The 15,423-nt window shown below is 56.8% G+C and overlaps 1 protein-coding gene across 1 annotated transcript in view; it reads left to right on the forward strand.

Annotated features, from left to right (window-relative positions):
- The first annotated feature begins 1,413 nt into the window (after positions 1-1,413).
- FHOD1 (formin homology 2 domain containing 1) overlaps positions 1,414-15,423 on the forward strand; it is an 18,628-nt gene continuing 4,618 nt past the window's right edge. The window contains exons 1-13 of the mRNA XM_011932135.1: positions 1,414-1,736; positions 9,495-9,601; positions 9,982-10,046; positions 10,839-10,906; positions 10,979-11,084; positions 11,158-11,252; positions 11,518-11,629; positions 11,715-11,809; positions 11,902-12,045; positions 12,170-12,318; positions 12,550-12,726; positions 14,894-15,009; positions 15,099-15,421. Coding sequence (XP_011787525.1) covers positions 1,536-1,736; positions 9,495-9,601; positions 9,982-10,046; positions 10,839-10,906; positions 10,979-11,084; positions 11,158-11,252; positions 11,518-11,629; positions 11,715-11,809; positions 11,902-12,045; positions 12,170-12,318; positions 12,550-12,726; positions 14,894-15,009; positions 15,099-15,421 — 1,758 coding nt within the window. The 5' untranslated portion in view covers positions 1,414-1,535. The remainder of the gene's footprint in view (positions 1,737-9,494; positions 9,602-9,981; positions 10,047-10,838; positions 10,907-10,978; positions 11,085-11,157; positions 11,253-11,517; positions 11,630-11,714; positions 11,810-11,901; positions 12,046-12,169; positions 12,319-12,549; positions 12,727-14,893; positions 15,010-15,098; positions 15,422-15,423) is intronic.

Raw genomic sequence — 15,423 nt, forward strand, 5'->3', positions numbered from 1 at the left:
CGGGCGCCCCCGCGTCACAGGCACGTGGGGCTCGCTCCCCCCAATCCCGGCTCCGATACCCCCAAGCCAGGTCCGGGCTCCGAGACCCTGCCCCGGACTCTCGTAGTCGGGGACTCCCTCCTCTTTCCTCCCTAAATCAGTCCCAGCTCCGGAAATTCCCCAATGCAGCTCTCCCCCAAGTTCCACAACCTACTCCTTCGAGTCCGCGCCCCCAAACCTCCCCAGAACCACCCCCACCAGATCCAGAGCGGTGCACGGCCACGGCCCCCCGGGGCAGCCAGCAGCGTGAAGAGCGAGGGTCTGCAGGGGGCGCGGTCAGGACGGGAGGGTGGCACGGCTCCTCCTCGGCCAGAGCTGCTGGGCGGCGAGCAGCATCCCCCTGGGGCCCAGGCGTGGCCGGGTGCAAACGGCAGGGGACAGTGCTTGGCCGCCCTCCGCGCCGCGCTCCCAAGCCGGGGACCCCCTGCCGGCCCCCGCCCGGACCTGAGCTGCGCACGCGCACTGGACGCTCCCCAAAGCAGTGATGGACAACGCTGCCCGCAACGTCCCAGAAACCCCAAGGCCCAGACTGGCCCAGCTCATTCCAGGCGAAGAGGGAGGCTGTTCTTCATCTCCCAAACAAAGAGGCACCTGCCCCTCCCTTTCCAGCACACTACAGAGAACTGTCTCATCTCTTTCATGAAGCTGACAGGAACCTATGGAAAACCCAGCCTCCTGATTCCCTTCAAACTAGGCGGGATGTACCCAACTTTTTCCAAATCTGAGGGGCATTCGGCTCATCTCGCCCCAAACAGAGGAGGACCGTCTCCACTTTTCATTCAAGCTGAGGGGCACCCATCCCACTTTTTCTCCAAAACTGAGGGGAACGTGTTCTATCTGCCCCCTCAAACTGACTCATCCCAATCTTTTCCCTGAAAACTGAAGGGCATCCTTCCTTCTTCCTCCCACAACTAAAGGGAACTGATCCCACCTCTTCCTTCAAACTGGGTGGAATCTACTCTCACTTCTTGCTCCAAATTGAAGGGACCCCTCTCACTGCTTTCCCTAAATGAGGAAACCATAGGCACTCATCCCTCAAATGGAAGGAATGAGGGCCATCTTGTCCCTCAACTGAGAGAGACCTGGCCGGCCACTATCTAAGGAAACTTCTGCCCCATCTGCCTTAACACCCCTCAGAGAGAACGCAGCCTCTCTACCCCCAGACCTAAGAAAGCCTTCCAGCCTTCTGCGCGTTCTCGAAGGCGGGGCGCGAGCTCGGCTTTTCCCGCCCTCCTAGCCAGTGAACTAACGAGATTCCCAGCGGGCCCTGTGAGTGGCTAGCGCCGGCCCCGCCTCCGGCAATGGTTACCTCCACGCGCGCACTCGGGGACTAATCTTGGCTCCACCCCCTTCCTCGGCCCCGCCTCCGTCTGGCCCCGCCCCTCCAGCCGCGTCCGGTCCGGCCCGGCCCAAACAGCGGAGCTATAGTGTGCTTGAGTGGAAGCTGCACTGGGGTCGGGAATCCGTGGCGCGCCGCACGAGCCGACTGCGGAGCCATGGCGGGCGGGGAAGATCGCGGGGACGGGGAGCCGGTATCAGTGGTGACCGTGAGGGTGCAGTACCTGGAAGACACCGACCCCTTCGCGTGTGCCAACTTCCCGGAGCCGCGCCGGGCCCCCACCTGCAGCCTGGACGGGGCGCTGCCCTTGGGCGCGCAGATACCCGCGCTGCACCGCCTGCTGGGAGCGCCGCTCAAGGTGGGGCGATCGGGGGTTGGGGCGATCGGGGGTTCAGGGTGGGCGCCATGAAAGCTGGTGGGAGGTGCCCCTCCTGAAGAGGCTGGAGCGAGTGTTCTCCAGAAAAGTCTTGGGCTGGGGTCCCAGGGTCCACTGTGCCCCGCCTGCGGGGGAGTCCCCTCTCAAGTTGAGGGGAAACTGAAGAGGGGTGCTAGGAACTTGTCGAGCACCTGGAGAGGTGCTCGAGTTCCACTCGCAGTCCGTCTGCCAGGGTGGCTTCCCTGGTCAGGATGACTGTAGCCGCTTGGGCCGTAGCGGACCCTGGAGGCGGAGCTGGGGAGGGACCAGCTTCCACCTGCTTCAGGTGAGGTGGGGGCGGGACCACGAGGAGGGGCGGGCCCGGGGCGGGCTACTAGAAGTGGCAGAGGTTTCCTGCGGTGTCAAGAAGCCGGATTGGGGCTTGACTCTGTAGGTCAATGGGAGCATGGGAGTGCCGGCCGAGGAGAGACTTCACGGGGTGAGGGGAGTCCCCGGGAAGCGGTCTGGCCCGGCATCCGCAGAGCGCAGGAGGCTGCACGGGTGGAGAAGCCCTTTGAGTCACCGCCCCCGCCCCCACCCCCACCCCCGAACACTCGCCGCCCATCGGCCCGCGCCTGGAAGTGAGAGGGAGGGCCGGGCTAATTTTAAACCGCCGGCCTGCCCTACTTTGCTGCCGCCCCGAAGCCGACTTGTGCACAGTGCGGAAAGAGGCCCTTTTCCAGATGGCCAGCCTACCTCCTCTCCCCTCCCTCTCGCCACTGTCAGCCCCCCGCAAGCAGCCCTTTCCGGCACGCTGTTTCCGGGCCAGGACTTTGGGAGGCGCACTACCACCCCCACAGGCTCCACACCAGCCCGGCCGCCTCGAGTGCTGGGGAAGAGGAGAGAGAGTCGGGGTGGGTGCCCTCCCCTGCTCCCAGCCTCAGCTGGGCGCCGAGTTGCGTAAACTTGCCCCTTGGGCCCAGGGTCTCCCCTGGAATGTGCCCCGGGCCCCCAGCCCGCATTCCTCGCGCTGCGGCCAGCCCCGCCTCTGAGCGCTGGCGGGAGGGGTGGTGAGACTATTGGCCTGGGGAGTGGCGCGTGTCCAGGCCAGAACCCCGGCTTCAAGGCCATGGCTGGAAGAATTCAGCACACTGCTCACCGCCAGAGTTTTGACGCAGCCCCCGCTTGTCCTGCCCTATTCGGAGGGGCAAATTGAGGTGTGCCTGGAAGAAGCGTGTGCAGCTGGCGGCCACCTCCCATTCAGGATGGGGGCTGGGAAGACAGGAGTGCTGAACTAAGACTGATTCCCGCTCCCAGGCTCCTAAAGTCCGGGTCCTGAAATAAGGGTGGAGCACTAGAGAAAATATGGTATTCCTCTCATCCTCCCACTCAAGGATTGGACCTAGCCTTGACACCACCCCTGCATTTTTTTTTTTTTAAGACGGATTCTGGCTGTGTCCCCCAGGCTGGAGTGCACTGGGGCTATCTTGGCTCACTGCAGCCTCCACCTCCCAAGTTCTAGCAATTCTTGTGCCTCAGCCTTCCAAGTAGCTGGGATTACAGGTGTGCACCACCACACCCAGCTAATTTTTGCATTTTTAGTAGAGACAGGGTTTCTCCATGTTGGCCAGCCTGGTCACAAACTCCTGACCTCAGGTGATCTGCCTACCTCAGCCTCCCAAAGTGCTGGGATTACAGACTTGAGCCACGGTGCCTGGCCCCTTGACACCCCTCTTCCAAACTGGGGGCAAGCCTGGTAGGTCAGCTGCAAGAAAGAGGCTCAGGACCATCCCTTCTATCTCCCTCTCATAGGACCCCTGTCCCTACCCAACCCCACCAGGTGCTCTGCCCTGTGTTCCCTGCTCCTTAACTGAAGACACTTCTGAGCTCTCATGGAGAATATAAATTCCTCATCCCCAATGCAGTCCTTCCTGGTCTCCCCGATTTAATGTTCTTCCACCTAGAGTACCTGAGGACTGCCTCCCCTCCCCCACAGGGATATGGAGGCAGCACACTAGGTTACCACAATGCCAGAAGCCAGGACTCCCTGGGGCTAGCAACTCTGCCAGGAATGGTCAGATGCACTGTGATGTGCTCAACCCAAATATAAACTGTGACCACAGCCCCAGAATAGAAGGCTGGAGGAAGAGGGGCTGAGAATAGGGCAGAGGCAGGGACATCAGAGAGCTGAGTGAGGGGGAGCAGGGCCCCTCCTTGCAGGAAATGTCAACTGCGCGTTCCTCCCGTAGTCCTGTAAGTGGGTGCCCCAGAGTCACAGACATGACTCAGGCCTGTCTTGCTGGCCCTCTAGAGGGGAGAGGTGGCCCAGAAACTGGGGCATCCCTGTCCCAAGCTGTAGGGCAGAAATAAGAGGAAGGGGTTCTCTACTCATTGCTTTGTCCTATGTACAGTTGTCCAGCAGAGGACAGGACACAGCCAAGTGGCCTCTGTCCTCCTCTGGGTACTGGCCCTGATCATCCCAGCAGATGAGCCCCGTCCCTGGGGATGTACAGAGACCAGTCTGCTTTCTCCCTGGGGCTCCACCCACACACCCCATTGGGCCGAGCCTAACCCCTAGAGTTCCCTTGGGGGCTTCCTTTTTAAAGTGCTTTCAGATCTCAGAAACCCTTGCTCATTTCCTCCTAGTCTAGGAGGAAGCTCCTGGCCACAGCCTCTGACTCATCTCCTGGCCCTGGTTGGTGGAAGGGAGCCTGACAGTGCGTTGGGCCAGGCCTAGTGTCCCTGGGGGAACTCAGGAGCGCCTTCCACCCCTCCAAAATACTCCCCCAGCTCAGTGACCTGCCTTTGCCCCAGGGGAGAATGTGTCCTTCTGGCCTTGCATCTCATCTCCTAATCTAGAGCTTCCCAGTTCTACCCTCCCTCTGGGAAGTGTCTCAGGAGCCTCTCCCTGATACCCAAGGTCCTACCACACCTGGTAGAGCACCGACTTCTCCCTAAACTCCAGGTAGGGGGACCTGGGGTGCTTCTCTGACCCTGCTGCAAAGGCCAGGAAAGCCCTCTCCTCCTGGCAGTGGAGATAGCCCTATAAATCTGGTCATTACTCGTAACTTTGTTTCCCTAGCTATGGCTAAAAATCAGTAGGACAGGGGTGGCACTGTCCTGGAATGTTTCCTGACTCTATCCCAACCCAGTCTAGCCTTTTTACATCTCAGGAGCCTTTGAGAGACTGTAGAAAATTGAGGTGTGGGCATGAGTCCTGGTCTCCTAGCCTCCCCTGGGGCTGGTCTATCCAATCTGCTGGTCATTCTGGAACAGAGTGGCTGAGCTGCAGCCTGGTAAGGGACCCTGACACCTAGGTTCTGGCAGAGGTAGATACTATTATCCTAGCTTGTATGGGGTGCGTGTGTCTTGGTGTTCCCTTACTGGAACTGGGAAGACCAGTTTGGGGTATTTGTAGAGTCCAGAAAACTAAGAGGATGTCTTTAGCTCTTGGCAATCCTGCTGGCCCCAGCCCTCACTCCACTTCCCCTCTAAGGTTCCTTGGAGCATTTCCAGGGCCCATCTGCCCAAGATTTGGTCAATTAGCCCTGGCTGTGCACCCTGGGACAATGCGCTGATTTTCTGATTCTTGGTTTCCCTATCTGTAAAAGGATTATTGGTAGAATCAAATGAAATATGTGGCCCAGGCTGGGCATGGTGGCTCATGCTTGTCATCTCAGCACTTTGGGAAGCCAAGGCCAGAGGACTGCTTGAGGCCAGGAGTTCAAGAACAGTGGGTAGCGAGACCCTATTTCTATTAAATTAAAAAAAAAAAAAAAAGAAAAGAAAGAGGTAGCCCAGTGCCTGGCACAGAGGAAGCATAACAAAAGATAATAAAAGTGGATTTCCTTCCCCAAGGCCCATCCTTGTCATCTCATTCAGGAAGTCACACTCTAGTTGGAGACCCACGATAACAGGAAAGGAGGGTCTTCACAACACAGGGTCCTGTGTTTATAGGAAAGGAGACAAAAGAGGCAATTAACCAATTATTTTCTAAAACAGAAGCCCTTCAGCCTAATCCCGCCTCTTTTCCATCTTCCCTGTACCCTGCTCTGGTATGTTCAGTCTTACTTGATTACACTGTTATGAATAATATTGGGTAAGACAGTCCAAAGAAACAAGGGAGAAAAAAAAATATATATATATATATATAAAATATATAATAGATATATGCAACAGATGTAGATACATATAACAGATATATAGCTATATATAGATATAAATTATTGATATCTATAGACATCTATGTATTATAGATCTATATCTATATATTATATATAGATAGATGGATATCTAGAAAGAGAGAGAGAAGTAGACACCATAGTCCCCTGAGCTTGACCCTGCATATAAAACCATATAAAACCAGTTGGTTTTGGGCTGCCAGAAAAGCCTGAGCCTCAAGAGTCAAGAGAATAGTGGGCTGGAGGCCAAAGTGAAAAGCTGAGCCTGGGAAGAATGGGGGAAAGACTCCACCCCAAGACAGAGACCACAGAAGTGAGGAAGACAAGAGCCAGGCAGGTGTCAGGGATGTGGGCCCGTACTATATGCTGACCTTAAGCCCTGTCAGCGAGGACCAGGGTTTGGGCTTATTCAGGCCTGGCCCAGCCCCAGGGTGTGAGAAACAAGACCCAGAGGTTTGGCTCTCTCAGAAGGGTGACCCCAGGGAGGGGCCAGGGGTGTGAGGGACAAGTGCTATCCTGCTGGCAGGAAGTCTCCTGCTCTTTGCTGCTTGCCTGACTCTAGCCTACCACCCCACACTTCCACCCAGGACAGACAGCTGGGCGTGGGGAGATACTGTCCTGGAAGGCACTGGACTGCCTGTTTCCCAGGACCTCCCCAGAAATGGGGCCCTGGCAGGACTGGACAGGCAAAGTGGCTAAGGAGGACATTGCCACCAGAGCGAAGGGACAGGGTTGAACCTGCTCAGCTGAGGAGACTAGAGAATGTGGACCGTTGGCCAGGCACAGTGGCTCACACCTGTAATCCCAGCACTTTGGGAGGCAGAAGCGAGCGGATCAGTTGGGGTTAGGAGTTCAAGACCAGCCTGGATGACATGCTGAAACCCTGTCTCTACTAAAATTACAAAAATTAGCCAGGCATGGTGGTGCATGCCTGTAATCCCAGCTACTCGGGAGACTGAGGTAGGAGAATCGCTTGAACCCAGGAGGCGGAGGTTGCAGTGAGCCGAGATCGCACCACTGCACTCCAGCCTGGGAGACACAGCAAGACTCCATATCTAAAAAAAAAAAAAGGGGGGGATAATTTAACCTTCAGGACCCTGCCCCAGATGGATGCAGGTGTCCTAGAAGGAGAGGGACATTCTCTGCTCCCTTGGGATTACAGTATGCAAGAAGGCAGGACAGCGTGGTGGGCCTGACCTTTCTGGGGCTGTGCTGCTTCGGCCTGTGTTGGCCAGTGCATACCCGATCTTATACCTGGGTGTGTAAGCAGTTACCAGGTGTAACATGTTTTCCCTTCCCATTTATCTTTATAGCACTCTGCCCCTCCCCTTTCTTAGCCCCCATGGAAGTTGTGATTCCACATTCACAAGCTTTTTCTGACTCAAATCTGTCTGTCTGCCCATCTGCCCCACTGGGCTGGAAGGGAAGGCAGAGGCAGTGTCTGATTCCTCCTAGGTCCTCTGCATCTGAAACCAGCCTGGTCATGAATGTTCAAATGAATGAGATGTTCTATATGTGTGTGATTCGAGGGGATCCCTGATGGGGGTGACTCTGGGGTAGATGTGTTCTTCTAGGGTCCCAGAATCTTCCAGGCCAAGGGAAGGAGATGTGGCTGTGCCTGAATGGGGGTGGGGTGGTAGGCTGCTGAGTCACCATGTGGGAAGAGATCAGGAGGAATGTGGGCTGCCCTCAGCTAAGCTGGCCCTGGACAAGATACCCCAGCCCTCGGGCCTTGCTGCCCCTTCTCAGGCCTGTTTCCAGTAGGCCCTGGAGAAGATGACTCTGCTCCCAGGGAGGGGAAAGCAGCCAGGCCCGCCCAAGGCACCCTGGGGAGGGCAGGCAGCCAGGCAGGAAGTGGGACAGAGAACAGGCTGGAGTGTTTGTCCTATGTCCCAGGTCCCAGGCGGGCGGGGGAAGGGGGCCACCCAAGGGCCCCACATGTTAAACTGTGGGGAAAGAGCCAGGTCAGGCTCTAAGGCAGGAGCAAGGGGTGCTAAACAGAGGCGGGGGCTGGGGCAGGAACTGGACTCCCTTTTTCTTCAGGGGACCAAGGCCAGTTGGAAGCCCTTGGGCAGGGTCCAGAAGAGGGCAGGGCTGACCAAACAGCAGGACAAATGTTGGAACTGACATGCCTAGTAAGATGGAGACCGGAAGACCCCCTGCCTCTCCAGAGGTGGGCTCTCCCTGGGCCAAGGCATCTCAAGGGCCAGAGCCACTTAAGTCAAGGGGACTTTGCTGAACCTGCATGCCTGCACTGTGCAATGGGGGGAGGTGTCTGGGAGAGGCAGAGTGCCACCCTCTGACACACAGGAGTCACCTCCCTCGGGTTTCTCTACAGGCACTTCTCAAGGGGCTAAGCGCCATGCCCTGTGGCGGGGGGGGGAGAGCCCGGGGAGAGAAACATGGACACGTGGATGGAGCATGTGCCTGCTTGTTACAAAGGCAGGCTTTGGGGTCCTACTGTAGACTGAGTCAGACTCTAAAGTGTTTCGTTTCATTTTGTTTTTTGAGATGGAGTCTCGCTCTGTCTCCCAGGCTGGAGTGCAATGGCATGATCACGGCTCACTGCAACCTCTGCCTCCTGGATTCAAGTGGTGCTTCAGCCTCCCCAGTAGCTGGGATTACAGGCACCCGCCATCTTGCCTGGCTAATTTTTGTATTTTTGTAGAGACAGGGTTTCACCATGTTGGCCAGGCTGGTCTCGAACTCCTGACCTCAGGTGATCCACCCTCCTTGGCCTCCCAAAGTGCTGAGATTACAGGCGTGAGTCACTACACCTGGCCTAAAGTTGGTTTTTTAATAGGCCCCTTGGGTGTCTCTGAGGTCCAGCTAGGACCATTGTAACTGTAGCCCGCCTTGGGGGAGGGCAAATACCCTGAAATCTGGTGGGACTGGGAAGTCTATGGATCAGACACTGTCTTCACCCTCTTACTCACTGAGACACACACACACACAGACAGACACACTCTCCCAGGTGGGTTTGCGCCTCCCAGCCATCTTAACACTTTCTCTCTGGGGCTTAATTCTTTGTGACTACAGCTTATCACCCCACAGGGCTGTGAGCTTCCTCGAAGGCAGGAACTTCCTCCCATCTTCTCTCCATTCCCCTTCCTCATCTGTGTTTATTAGCTCAACAAGTCCTAGTGAGTGCTTACTGTGTGTCAGGTGCTATGCCAGGCTCTACAGATAAAGCAGGGAGCAAGACAGACGGAGTGCCTGAACGCAGAGAACGAAGCTAGAGGAGGAGACCAGTGGCTCAGATATTAGAATGCTGTGCGGAAGGTCTCGGAGGAGAGCATACATACAGGGTGGAGTGGGTTGCATAGCAACCTAAAGAATAGGTAGGTGTCAGCCAAGAGAGGAGATGGTACAAACAAAGGCCAAGAAAGCCTGGTGCCTGACACAGATGGGCTTTACACATAGTAGGCGCTTGAGAAACAACTGCTGAAGGAATGCACAGCCATAGTGCAGACCCTGTGTCTCTCTGCCACCCCCCAAGTGGTAGGTAAGAGGTCAGGGGTCTTCATACATTTCCCTGCCACCTCTTCCTCAGTCTCACAGCTGTTCCCTTTGCCCCCAGTTGGAGGATTGTGCTCTGCAAGTGTCTCCCTCTGGATACTACCTGGACCCTGAGCTGTCCTTGGAAGAGCAGCGGGAGATGCTGGAGGGCTTCTATGAAGAGATCAGGTCAGAACTGATGGGGCCAGGGAGGCAAGGTTACCCCCACCCTTGCCAGGGGTTGGCTCAAATGTCAGCAGCTGAGACACTCGATCACTAGCCTGGGCCATGGGTCACCTCCTGCCCCAGGGAAGTGTGCCAGGAGAATTCTAAAACCTAGCCAGTGTTACCTGCTGCCCAAGGTGGGAGTCAGGGGCTCTCCCACATACCTGAGATACCTGTGTTTGCACCAACCCTCTTGTCTGACCAACCCTTGGGTCCTTGGAGGAGCAGCTGGGAGGAACAAGCTGGGCTGGGGCTGGCATGGGGAGGTCTTTGGCTCCCTTGGCTTGTGGGGAGGGATGCTGAGGGATGGGCTGGGAGCTGCTGACGGAGATCCTTGATTCCAGCAAAGGGCGGAAGCCCACACTGATCCTTCGGACCCAGCTCTCTGTGAGGGTCAACGCTATCTTGGGTGAGTGTGTGAGGGCATCCGTGTCCAGCAGCACCTCCTCCCCTCCTCCCCATAGCCCAGTTGGCTCACTTTCAGGCCTGTGCTGAACAGTGGGCAAAGTATATTTAGCTGGATGTGCTCTCCCTCTTCCTATCCTGACCTCTCCTTCCAGGGCCAGGGTGGGAGTGGAGGGGGATTCAAGAATGTTAGAACAAGGCCGGGCGCGGTGGCTCACACCTGTAATCCCAGCACTTTGAGAGGCCGAGATAGGTGGATCAGGAGGTCAGGAGATTGAGACCATCCTGGCTAACACGGTGAAACCCCATCTCTACTAAAAATACAAAAAATTAGCTGGGCGTGGTGGCGGGCACCTGTAGTCCCAGCTACTTGGGAGGCTGAGGCAGGAGAATGGCGTGAACCCGGGAGATGGAGCTTGCAGTGAGCTGAGATCGTGCCACTGCACTCCAGCCTGGGCGACAGAGCAAGACTCCATCTCAAAAAAAAAAAAAAAAAAAAAGAATGTTAGAACAGACTGGGCGTGGGAGCTCATGCCTGCAATGCCAGTGTTTTGAGAGGTCAAGGTGGGAGAATTGCTTGAGGCTAGGAGTTTGAGGCTGCAGTGAGCCATGACTGTGCCACTGCACTCCACACTCCACCTGAGTGACAGAGTGAGACCCTGTCTCTTAGACCAAAAAGAAGAAAATTATATATCTATATTAGACTATTCCTTGGTGGAGAGTTGTGGTTGTATCCAAGTAGAGGAAGACAGTGAATCTGTGTCCCATTGATGGTTTCATACCCTACCTTTTGCAGAAAAGCTGTATGGCTCCAGTGGCCCTGAGCTCCGCCGCTCCCTCTTCTCATTGAAGCAGATCTTCCAGGTGAGGCCTCGCAGTGGGCTGGGAGTAAGTGTGTAGCCCAAGCCTCCCTAAACTCCCCCATGGTGCCTCCAGGAGGACAAAGACCTCGTGCCTGAATTCGTGCATTCAGAGGGGCTGAGCTGCCTGATCCGTGTGGGTGCTGCTGCCGACCACAACTACCAGAGCTACATCCTTAGAGGTCAGCCCCGCCCCTCCCCCATGACCTCTGCTCCAGCGACCCTCACTGACTCTGCCCGTCCCTGTGTCCCCAGCACTCGGCCAGCTGATGCTCTTTGTGGATGGAATGCTGGGGGTGGTGGCCCACAGTGAGACTATTCAGTGGCTGTACACATTGTGTGCCAGCCTGGTAAGTGGCTCTCCACCCAGCCTTATACCCTTTGCCTAGTGCTTCTCTCTGGGCCTCAGTTTCCCATTCTGCAAAGTGGGCTGGAAGGGAGTGAATCTGAGGCCTCTCTAAGCCTAGAAGGCACTTCAGTGCCTGGGCCTGAAGCCAGGGTCATTCTGCCTAGATTCTCACTGGGTCCAGCCCCAGCAGCCCTTCCCCTTCCCCAGCAACAGCTGGCACAGGTCTGGCCTAAGCCCCACTCATATGTGCTGACCTCTCCCCTCAGTCCCGCTTGGTGGTGAAGACAGCCCTGAAGCTGCTGTTGGTGTTTGTAGAATACTCCGAAAACAACGCACCGCTGTTCATCTGTGCAGTGAACTCTGTGGCCAGCGCCACCGGTCAGAGACTGTCCCTTCTCCCCCACCACTCAGAGCCCTCTCTCCTACCCGTCCCCCCATGACTGCTCCACTTTCTGTGTGGCAGGCGCTCCTCCCTGGGCCAATCTGGTGTCCATCCTGGAGGAGAGGAATGGCGCTGACCCTGAGTTGTTGGTGTACACGGTCACCCTCATCAACAAGGTCTGGCCAAGGACTGGGTGCCAGCTCTGGGATGCTCAGGCTCCTGACCTCCCCACCAACCTCAGCCTTGCCTTCTTATCCCCGCCCTCCAGACGCTGGCGGCGCTCCCGGACCAGGACTCCTTCTACGATGTGACAGATGCACTGGAGCAGCAGGGCATGGAAGCGCTGGTCCAGCGCCACCTGGGCACTGCGGGCACTGACGTCGACCTGCGCACGCAACTTGTGCTCTACGAGGTGGGCGGGGCCCTACGCTCTGAGGGGGATTGGAAGGAGGGAAGAGAGAAGCGCTGTCCCCAGCTCCCCACCCCACCTGCATGCATGTTAACCACTTTCTTACATCCTTGTCCACCTCTGCTAGAACGCCCTGAAATTGGAGGATGGAGACATCGAAGAAGCCCCAGGCGGCGGTGGGCGGCGGGAACGACGAAAGCCTTCTTCTGAGGAGGGCAAGAGGAGCCGCCGTTCCCTGGAAGGCGGGGGCTGCCCCGCGCGTGCCCTGGAACCTGGGTAAGTACGAGCCTCCGTAGATGGTGAAGGGTGGATCTACTAGCCATGGCCCTGTGAGCTGACAAGTCCTGACCCCAAACCCCTCAGGCCCCGCCCCACAGACAGCCCCACCTCCCCCATTGGCTCTGCCCTACCGACAGGCCCCACCTCCAGCCCTGCAGGCCCCACCCCACTGACAGCCCCCGCCTCCAGCTCCTCAGGCCCCAACCCACTGACAGCCCCTGCCTTCAGCCCCACAGGCCCCGCCTCACCGGTAGGCCCCACCTCTTCCACCAGCCCCGCCCCGCTGACAGGCCCCACCTCCAGCCCTGTGGGCCCTCCCTCCGGCCTCCGAGCTTCAGTGAACCTTTTTCCTACCATCTCTGTGGCACCCTCAGCTGACACCTCCAGCGAGAGGAGCATCTACAAGTAAGCAGGGAGACAGAAGTCACCCTGGAGTCCTCTCTCCCACTGTCCCTCTGCTTTGCGCCCCTCCATGGGCACTCAGCCTCCTCTGCCCAAACGCGTGCTTTCTCTCTCTCTTTTTCCAGACTTCACCAAACTGCTCCCGTTTGGTAAGTGACTGCCAGCGGGTGGGGTTAGGCTCTGACTGGATCTCCTCCTCCTGTGGTTTCCTCTCCTCCAACATTCTGCCTGTCTTTGCCTCTTGTTATGTCTCCCGCCCCCTGTCTGTCACTCCCTTGTTCTGCTGCCTCTGTCTCTTCCGGCACCCTGTCCTGCTCCATGTCAGTCTCTCCCCTCCACTTCTAGTTTCCTCGTGTCATGTCTTGCCCCGCTTCCCACTGTGGCTGGGAAGGAACCCCAATATCACTGCCCAGCTCTGGGTGGGCATGAGCAACCATGGAGCTGGCACCACAGTTACCATCTCTTCCTCTCATCCTCCCTACCCAGGGCCCCTGAGAGCCCACCCGTCCCCCAGTCCCCTCCTGGGCAGGCCAGTTTGGAGTAAGTACAGAGGCCGGCCTGCCAGGCCTGCCATGTGCTCAGGGCTTCAGCATTGCTTCCCCCAGCAGGGGTTCCACGTGCCTGATGCAACCAAAGCTGGGGAACTCAGGCCCATCCTCTTCCAGACATACGCCCCCTCGGTAACCTAAAGGCTAAGCACTGGGAACAAATTCACTGGGGTCACAGTGGTCCCTGTGCTTCAATAGCAACACCTTAGCAGCCAGAGATGGGGATGTGGACACCCAACCTGGGGCTCATTCTGCCATGTCCTCAACTCAGGAGTGAGCAGGGAGGGGACCTAGGGTGCTGTGTGGTGTGGGGGTAGAGGGGTAACCTAAGGCTGAGGGCAAGGCAGGGACTGAGAGCTGACAGAGGCTGGAGGGGCCAGAAAATAGACACTGGATTGCACCCATTATTTCAGCATAAACTGAGGGTCCACTGTTTACCACGTCTTTTTTTTTTTTTTTTTTTTTTTTTATACTTTAAGTTCTAGGGTACATGTGCATAACGTGCAGGTTTGTTACATATGTATACTTGTGCAGTGTTGGTGTGCTGCACCCTTTTTTTTTTTTTTTTAATGAGACAGAGTCTTGCTCTGTCTCCAAGGCTGGAGTGCAGTGGTGTGATCTCAGCCCACTGCAACCTCTGCCTCCCAGGTTCAAGCAATTCTCCTGCCTCAGCCTCCCAAGTAGCTGGCATTATAGGCCTGCACCATGACACCCGGGTAATTTTTGTATTTTTAGTAGAGACAGGGTTTCACCATGTTGGCTAGGCTAGTCTCGAACTCCTGACTTCAAGTAATCCACCCACCTCTGCCTCCCAAAGTGCTGGGATTACAGGCGTGAGCCGCCGCACCTGGCCTGTTTACCAGGCCCTTTCCTGGGCATAGGCTCCCAGAAGCTATCAGACATGCCAAGGGAGGGACAGCCTGATATGCCCATTGGGACAGCTATCCCCTTCCCCTGCTCTAAGAGTCCTTGTCTAGACTCAAGACACCAGCCTGGGCAACATAGCAAGACCTCATCTCTACAAAGACATTTTTAAAAATTTGGCTGGGTGCATCATTCACACCTGTAATCCCAGCACTTCAGGAGGCTGAGGTGGGAGGATTGGTTGAGGCCAGGAATTCAAGGCCAGCCTGAACAACATAGTGAGACCCTGTCTCCTCAAAAAAATTTAAAAATTAGCTGGGTGTGGTGGCACATGTCTGTAGTCCCAGCCATTTGGGAGGTTGAGGGTCAAGCCCAGGAGATTGAGGCTGCAGTGAGCTATGATCACACCACTGTACTCCAGCCTGGGTGACTGACAGAGTGAGACCCTGTCTCTAAAAAACAAACAAACAAAAAATCAGGACAGTGAACATGAACGAGGTTGCAATTTAGATGTTAAGTAGAACTTCTCCCTGTATTTTCACCTGGGAATGCAGGGTTGGTAGTAATCCTCCCCAGATATGGAGGACTGAAGAGGGGCTGGCCTTGGTGGGTGCGGTTCTGGTCTGCTCAGTGCATGGACTGTTCCCCATGTGTCTGTGTGTGCCTGCAATTGGGGATGGTGTCCAGGGGCTCAGCAAGGCGTGTGCACTTGGGCTGGGGTGTGTCAGACACTGTCACTGACAAGCACCTTCCCTCAGAGCCCGGTTCCTGGAGAATGTGGCGGCAGCAGAAACAGAGAAGCAGGTTGCACTGGCCCAGGGCCGGGCAGAGACATTGGCTGGGGCCATGCCCAGTGAGGCAGATGGACACCCAGGTGAGTAGATGGGTGGGCAGGCAGAGCCTGCCTGTTGCTCTGTTGCCCCACAGGGGGCATGGCACTGACAGCTCCTTCCCTTTCTTTAGATGCCCGGCAACTCTGGGACTCCCCAGAGACAGCACCTGCACCCAGAACACCCCAGAGCCCTGCCCCCTCTGTCCTGCTCCGGGCCCAGCGAAGCCTTGAGCCAGAGCCCAAGGAGCCACTGATGCCAGCAAGCCCCAAGGCTGAGCCCATCTGGGAGCTCCCTACTCGTGCACCCAACCTCTCTATTGGGGACCTGGACTTTTCAGATCTAGGGGAGGATGAAGACCAGGACATGCTGAATGTAGAGTCTGTGGAGGCTGGGAAAGAGGTCCCAGCTTCTGCACCCCCACTGCCCCTACTCTCAGGAGTCCCCCCACCTCCCCC

This window comes from Colobus angolensis, unplaced genomic scaffold (assembly GCF_000951035.1).
Source record: "Colobus angolensis palliatus isolate OR3802 unplaced genomic scaffold, Cang.pa_1.0 Scaffold93, whole genome shotgun sequence".
Lineage (NCBI taxonomy): Eukaryota > Metazoa > Chordata > Mammalia > Primates > Cercopithecidae > Colobus > Colobus angolensis.